This window comes from Pyrgilauda ruficollis, unplaced genomic scaffold (assembly GCF_017590135.1).
Source record: "Pyrgilauda ruficollis isolate IOZ18807 unplaced genomic scaffold, ASM1759013v1 scaffold1141, whole genome shotgun sequence".
Lineage (NCBI taxonomy): Eukaryota > Metazoa > Chordata > Aves > Passeriformes > Passeridae > Pyrgilauda > Pyrgilauda ruficollis.
In genome coordinates, this window is record NW_024509667.1 from 1 (window position 1) to 8,172 (window position 8,172).

Genomic DNA, 8,172 nt, shown 5'->3' on the forward strand with positions numbered 1-8,172 from the left:
TGAGAGGAGAGAGGGACAGGAGGAGGGAGACATGGAGAGATGGAGGAAAGAGGAAAGATGGAGGGGGCAGGGGAGAGAGGGAGGGGAGGAATGAAGGGGGAGGGGTGGAAAGAGATGGAGGAAGGGTGGAAGGAGAGGGAGAGGGAGGAGGATTGAGGGGGGATGGAAAGAGAGGGAGGAAGAAGAGAGATGGAGGATTGAAGGGGGGGTGGGAGGAATGAAGGGAGAGAGGGATGGGAGGGAGACGTGGAGAGACGGGGGAGGCGCGAGGAGGGAGAGGGACAGAAAGAAGGAGGGAGGGGAGATGGAAGGAGGGAGGAAAGAGGGGAGAGAGGGGCGGGAGGAGGCAGGGAGGCATGGAGAGATGGAGGAAGGGTGGAAGGAGAGGGAGGGGAGGATCAGGGGAGATGGAGGAGGGAGGAATGAAGGGAGAGGTGGAGGAGAGAGGGGAGATGGAGGGAGGGAGGAGAGAGATGGAGGAGGGGGGATGGAGGAGGCTCAAGGAGAGATGGAGGAGGGAGGAATGAGGGGAGAGAGGGACCCCCAGGGCCTGTCCGAAGCAGCCGCGGTTGAGCAGCTCCTGCGGGACGGCCCCAACTCCCTCACTGACCACTGACTGACCACTGACTGATCCCATTGACCCCAGTGACCACTGAGTGACCGCTGAGTGACCCCTGACCCCTGAGTGACCCCTCCCTGTCCCCCAGGGCCTGTCGGAGGCGCCGGCGGCCGAGTGGCTCCTGCAGGACGGCCCCAACGCCCTCACTGACCACTGACTGACCATTGACTGGTCCCATTGACCCCACTGACCACTGAGTGACCCCTGACTGACCCCATTGACACCACTGACCACTGAGTGACCCCTGAGTGACCGCTGATCACTGACTGACCACTGAGTGACCCCTCCCTGTCCCCCAGGGCCTGTCCGAAGCAGCGGCGGCCGAGCGGCTCCTGCGGGACGGCCCCAACGCACTCACTGACCATTGACTGACCCCATTGACCCCACTGACCCCTGAGTGACCCCTGAGTGACCCCTGAGTGACCACTCTGTCCCCCAGGGCCTGTCCGAGGCGGCGGCGGCCGAGCGGCTCCTGCGGGACGGCCCCAACGCGCTGCGGCCGCCGCGGGGCACGCCGGGCTGCGTCCGCTTCGGCCGGCAGCTGGCCGGAGGGCTGCAGTGCCTCATGTGGGTGGCCGCGGCCATCTGCCTGATCGCCTACGGCGTGCAGGAGGGAGAGGGCGACCGGGGCAGCTCGGACAACGTGAGCGGAGTACCGGCCCGACTGGACACCTGAGTGCACCCACCTGGTGTAGGTGACCCCTCCCCCTGGCCCCGAGAGGCCACGCCCCCTCCGAGGGGTTGGCCACGCCCATTTTTTGGGGGGTTTTTGGTTTTTTTTTTCAGGTGCGCGTTCGCCAGGACGCCGAAGGCGGCGCGGGCGCGGCAGAGGGGAGGGGTCGTGGTGGGGGCCAGGTGGATTTGGGAGTGCCAGAGGCAGGGGAGGAGGTTGAGCTGCGGGCCGTGAGTACACCTGGGCACAGCTGGGCACAGCTGGGCACAGCTGGGAGGGGAAAAAGGAAAAAAACTGGGTGAAATTTGGGGATTTTGGGGGGTTTTGGGTCACCTGGGGGCACCTGGGGGCACCTGGGCACAGCTGGGAGGGGAAAAAGGATAAAAAAATGGTGAAATTTGGGTAAAAAATGGGGATTTTGGGGGGTTTGGGGTCACCTGGGCACACCTGGGTGCACCTGAGATACACCTGGGCACACCTGGGCAAACCTGGGGGCACCTGGGCACACCTGGGCACACCTGGGAGGGGGAAAAGGGAAAAAAGTGGGTGAAATTTGGGTGAAATTTGGGGATTTTGGGGGGTTTGGGGTCACCTGGGCACACCTGGGCACACCTGGGAGGGGGAAAAGGGAAAAAAGTGGGTGAAATTTGGGTGAAATTTGGGGATTTTGGGGGGTTTGGGGTCACCTGGGCACACCTGGGCACACCTGGTGTCAGTTCTGGCTCTCACCCGGCCTCACCTGGCAGCTGTACCTGGCCGTGGCGCTCATCGCCGTCGTGGTGGTCACCGGCTGCTTCGGCTACTACCAGGAGTTCAAGAGCACCAACATCATCGCCAGCTTCCGCAGCCTGGTCCCGCAGGTGAGCGCACCTGGGCACACACCTGGGCATGGGACTGGGCACACAGCTGGGCACACACCTGGGCACACAGCTGGACACGCACCTGGGCAGGGGCACACACCTGGGCACACAGCTGGGCACGCACCTGGGCAGGGGCACACACCTGGGCATGCACCTGGTCCCGAGGTGAGCGCACCTGGGCACACACCTGGGCACACACCTCGGTATAAACCTGGGCACAAACGTGGTCCTGCAGGTGAGCGCACCTGGACAGGGGCACACCTGGGCAGGTGCACACACCTGGGCAGGTACCTGGGCACACAGCTGGGCACACAGCTGGTCCCGCAGGTGAACACACCTGGGCAGGGGCACACCTGGGCACGGGCCTGGGCACACACCTGGGCAGGGGCACACCTGGGCACACACGTGGGTACACACCTGGGCATGCACCTGGGGCTGCATTCACACCTGAGGGGCCTCACCTGCACACCTGGGGCCTCATTTGCATACCTGAGGCCTCATTTGCATACCTGGGGCCTCATTCCCTCACCTGGGGGCCCTCATTTGCATACCTGGAATCTCACCTGCACACCTGGGGAGCCTCATTTGCATACCCGAGGCCTCCTTTGCATACCTGGGGCCTAATTTGCATACATAATGCCTCATTTGCATGCCTGGGGCCTCGCCTGTGCACCTGGGGTCTCACCTGCCCACCTGGGGAGCCTCATTTACACACCTGGGGAACCTCATTTGCATACCTGAGGTCTCATTCCCTCACCTGGGGGCCCTCATTTGCATACCTGGGGTCCCACTTACACACCTGGGGAGCCTCATTTGCATACCTGAGACCTTATTATCTCACCTGGGGAGCCTCATTTGCATAAATAACGCCTCATTCTCTCGCCTGGGGGCCTCATTTGCATACCTGGGGTCCCACTTACACACCTGGGGAGCCTCATTTGCATACCTGAGACCTCATTCTCTCACCTGGGGAGCCTCATCTGCATACCTGGGTCCCTCATTTGCATACATAATGCCTCATTCTCTCACCTGGGGGCCCTCATTTGCATACCTGGGTCCCTCATTTGCATGCGCGCGCCTCACCTGTCCCGCAGCAAGCCACGGTGGTGCGAGCGGGGCAGGTGCTGCAGGTGAACGCGGCCGAGCTCGTGGTCGGGGACCTGGTGGAGATCAAGGGCGGCGACCGCGTGCCGGCCGACATCCGCGTGCTGGCGGCGCAGGGCTGCAAGGTGGGCGCACCTGGGGGCACCTGGGCGCACCTGGGCGCACCTGGGGGCACCTGGGCACACCTGGGGGCACCTGGAAACGCACCTGGGGGGACCTGGGACACACCTGGTGGGGGCACTTGGGGGCAGATATAACACACCTGGGCACTCCAGGGCACACCTGGGGGCAGCTGGGGGCAGATATAACACACCTGGGGCACCTGGGAATGCTCCTAGGGGCAGCTGGGAATGCACCTGGGCACACCTGGGGGCACCTGAGGGTACCTGGCACACCTGGGCACACCTGGAGGCTGAGGCGGGGGCGGGGCCGTGCCCAGGTGGACAATTCCTCGCTGACCGGGGAGTCGGAGCCGCAGCCGCGCTCACCTGAGTGCACGCACGAGTCGCACCTGGAGACCCGGAACATCGCCTTCTTCTCCACCATGTGCCTGGAAGGTGAGCGCACCTGGGGGCACCTGGGGGCACCTGGGGGCACACCTGGGGATAGCTGGGCACACCTGGGGATCTTGATCCCACCTGGACACACCTGGCGCACCTGGGGACACCTGGGGGCACACCTGGGCACACCTGGGGGCACAGCTGGGGGCACCTGGGGATCTTGATCCCACCTGGACACACCTGGGTCACACCTGGTCACCTGAGAGACACCTGGGTCACACTTAGACACACCTGGGTCGCATCTGAGTCACATCTGGGTCACACCTGAGTCACACCTTGGGAACGCACCTGGGCACACCTGGGGGCACCTGGGGGCAGCTGGACACACCTGGGGGCAGCTGGGAGCACACTTGGGGGCAGCTGGGGGCAGATATAACACACCTGGGCACACCTGGGCACACCCGGGAGCACCTGGGGGCACCTGGGCACACCTGGGAACGCACCTGGGCACACTTGGGAACGCACCTGGGCACACCTGGGGGCACCTGGGCACACCTGGGAACGCACCTGGGCACACTTGGGAACGCACCTGGGCACACCTGGGGGCACCTGGGCACACCTGGGAACGCACCTGGGCACACTTGGGAACGCACCTGGGCACACCTGGGGGCACCTGGAGGCTGAGGCGGGGGCGGGGCCGTGCCCAGGTGGACAATTCCTCGCTGACCGGGGAGTCGGAGCCGCAGCCGCGCTCACCTGAGTGCACGCACGAGTCGCACCTGGAGACCCGGAACATCGCCTTCTTCTCCACCATGTGCCTGGAAGGTGAGCGCACCTGGGGGCACCTGGGGGCACCTGGGGGCACACCTGGGGGCACCTGGGCGCACCTGGGCACATCTGGGGGCACCTGGGGCACCTGGAGGCACCTGGGGACACCTGGGTCACACCTGGGCACATCTAAGGGTGTCTGGGCTCCACTGGGACACACCTTGGTCACACCTGGGTCGTACCTGGGTCACACTTAGATACACCTGGGCACACCTGGGTCACACTTAGACACACCTGGGCACACCTGGGCACACCTGGGTCACACTTAGACACACCTGGGCACACCTGAACCCTCACCTGTCCGCACAGGTACGGCCACGGGGCTGGTGATCAGCACAGGTGACCGCACGGTGATCGGGCGCATCGCCAGCCTGGCCTCGGGCGTGGAGAACGAGAAGACGCCGATCGCGGTGGAGATCGAGCACTTCGTGGACATCATCGCCGGCCTGGCCGTCTTCTTCGGCGGCACCTTCTTCGTGGTGGCCATGCTGATCGGATACCCCTTCCTGCGCGCCCTCGTCTTCTTCATGGCCATCGTGGTGGCCTACGTGCCCGAGGGGCTGCTGGCCACCGTCACGGTACGGGCAGGTGGCACCTGGGCACACCTGGGCACACCTGGGGGCGTTGAAAGTGGGGGAGGCGTTGAGGTTTTGATGGGTTCCACCAGAAGTTCTGGGGGTCTTGGGGTCCTTATGGGTCCCACCACAATGTGGAGGGTCTGAGAGACAGGTGAGGACACCTGGGCACACCTGGGGGCGTTGAAAGTGGGGGAGGCGTTGAGGTTTTGATGGGTTCCACCAGAAGTTCTGGGGGTCTTGGGGTCCTTATGGGTCCCACCACAATGTGGAGGGTCTGAGAGACAGGTGAGGACACCTGGGCACACCTGGGCACACCTGGGCACACCTGGGGGCGTTGGAAGGTGGGGAGGTGTTGAGGTTTTGATGGGTTCTACCGAAGGTCGGGGGGGGTTTGGGGGGTCCTTCATGGCCATCGTGGTGGCCGACGTGCCCGAGGGGCTGCTGGCCACCGTCACGGTATGGCCAGGTGGCACCTGGGCACACCTGGGCACACCTGGGCACACCTGGGGGGATTGGAGTTGGTGAGGGCAGTGAGGAAGATTTGAGGTTTCTATGAGTTCTACCAAAAATTCTGGGGGTCTGAGGGGTCTTCATTGAGGTCTTGGGGTCCTCATGGGTCCCACCACAAGGTGGGAGGTCTGAGAGACAGGTGAGGACACCTGGAGATACCTGGGAACACCTGGGGACAGGTGAGGACACCTGGGGGGGTTGGAAGGTGGGGAGGTGTTGAGGTTTTTATGGGTTCCACCAGAAGTTCTGGGGGTCTGAGGGGCCTTGAGGTCCTCATGGGTCCCAGCACAATATGAGAGGTCAAGGAGACAGGTGAGGACACCTGGGGATACCTGGGCACACCTGGGGGCGTTGGAAGGTGGGGAGGTGTTGAGGTTTTCATGGGTTCCACCAGAAGTTCTGGGGGTCTGAGGGGCCTTGAGGTCCTCATGGGTCCCACCACAAGGTGGGAGGTCTGAGAGACAGGTGAGGACACCTGGGGATACCTGGGCACACCTGGGGGCACACCTGGGCACACCTGGGGGCGTTGGAAGGTGGGGAGGTGTTGAGGTTTTTATGGGTTCTACCAAAAATTCTGGGGGTCTGAGGGGTCTTCATGGAGGTCTTGGGGTCCTCATGGGTCCCACCACAAGGTGGGAGGTCTGAGAGACAGGTGAGGACACCTGGAGATACCTGGGAACACCTGGGGACAGGTGAGGACACCTGGGGGGGTTGGAAGGTGGGGAGGTGTTGAGGTTTTTATGGGTTCCACCAAAAATTCTGGAGGTTTTGAGGCCCTTAAGGCTCCCACCACAAGGTGAGAGGTCTGGGAGACACCCGGGCACACCTGGGGACACCCGGGGACACCTGGGCACACCTGGGCACACCTGGGCACACCCGGGCACACCTGGGCACACCCGGGCACACCTGGCGGGTTGGAACCCGTGCAGGCCTTGAGGTTTTTACGGGCCCCACCTGGAATTCCGGAGGTTCTGAGGCCCTCGCGGCTGCAGGCGGCGCAGGTGAGAGCCCCTCGCCCGCCCGGGCGCCGTCTCACCTGCCCAGGTGTGCCTGTCGCTGACGGCCAAGCGCCTGGCGCGCCGGAACTGCGTGGTGAAGAACCTGGAGGCCGTGGAGACGCTGGGCTCCACCTCGGTCATCTGCTCCGACAAGACGGGCACGCTGACCCAGAACCGCATGGCCGTGGCGCACCTGTGGTTCGACGGGCAGGTGCACGCCGCCGACACCACCGAGGACCAGTCGGGTGAGATGGGCACACCTGAGAGGGGTGGAGACACACCTGGGCACACCTGGGGGCACCTGGGCACACCTGGGGGACACCTGGGAGGGGACAAAGGAAAAAAACTGGGTGAAAATCGGGTGAAAAATGGGGATTTTGGGGGGGTTTGGGGACACCTGGGCAGACCTGGGGCAGTTATAACACACCTGGGCACACCTGTGCACACCTGGGCACACCTGGGCACACCTGAACACACCTGGGCACACCTGGGCACACCTGGCTCACCTGTGCACACCTGGGGGCACCTGTGCACACCTGGGAGCAGTTATAACACACCTGGGCACACCTGTGCACACCTGGGCACACCTGGGCACACCTGAACACACCTGGGCACACCTGGGCACACCTGGCTCACCTGTGCACACCTGGGGGCACCTGTGCACACCTGGGAGCAGTTATAACACACCTGGGCACACCTGTGCACACCTGGGCACACCTGGGCACACCTGAACACACCTGGGCACACCTGGGCACACCTGGCTCACCTGTGCACACCTGGGGGCACCTGTGCACACCTGGGAGCAGTTATAACACACCTGGGCACACCTGTGCACACCTGGGCACACCTGGGCACACCTGAACACACCTGGGCACACCTGGGCACACCTGGCTCACCTGTGCACACCTGGGGGCACCTGTGCACACCTGGGAGCAGTTATAACACACCTGGGCGTTACTGGGAGGGACTGGTGAAGGGATTAAAGGGGGATTTGGGGTTACTGGTTTATACTGGTTTATACTGGGTTATACTGGTTTGGGGGTTGGGGTCACTGGTTTGTACTGGTTATACTGGTTTATACTGGTTTACACTGGTTTGGATTGGGTTATACTGGTTTGGACTGGTTTATACTGGTTTATACTGGTTTATACTGGTGTGGGGGTTGGGGTCACTGGTTTGTACTGGTTATACTGGTTTATACTGGTTTACACTGGTTTGGATTGGGTTATACTGGTTTGGACTGGTTTGTACTGGTTTATACTGGTTTGGGGTTTTCCTTACTGGGAGGGACTGGGAGGGGAGGTGGGCGTGTCCTCACGGCGGCCCCGCCCCTCCCCCCCCAGCGTGACGTCATCGGTGACGCCTCGGAGTCGGCGCTGCTGAAATTCGCGGAAGTGACGTCAGGGTCGGTGGCGGCCGCCAGGGGGCGCTACCCGAAGGTGGCGGAGCTGCCGTTCAACTCCAGCAACAAATTCCAGGTGAGACACCTGGGACAGGTGAGA

The 8,172-nt window shown here is 63.1% G+C and overlaps 1 protein-coding gene and 1 long non-coding RNA gene across 2 annotated transcripts; one reads left to right on the forward strand and one right to left on the reverse strand.

Annotated features, from left to right (window-relative positions):
- Positions 1-1,039: 1,039 nt before the first annotated feature.
- On the forward strand, positions 1,040-8,166 carry LOC121360502 (potassium-transporting ATPase alpha chain 1-like; the record flags this gene model as incomplete). The annotated part of the gene is made up of 7 exons (XM_041480373.1): positions 1,040-1,262; positions 2,039-2,152; positions 3,247-3,381; positions 3,696-3,813; positions 4,894-5,162; positions 6,717-6,939; positions 7,958-8,166. Coding segments are annotated over 7 exons (1,291 nt in total), but the record flags the coding sequence as incomplete, so codon positions are not given.
- On the reverse strand, positions 1,391-1,815 carry LOC121360510. Its single transcript, XR_005956217.1, has 3 exons — positions 1,781-1,815; positions 1,636-1,655; positions 1,391-1,552 (listed from the first exon to the last, which is right to left on the reverse strand). It is a non-coding gene; the product is annotated as an uncharacterized LOC121360510 (long non-coding RNA).
- Positions 8,167-8,172: the final 6 nt, after the last annotated feature.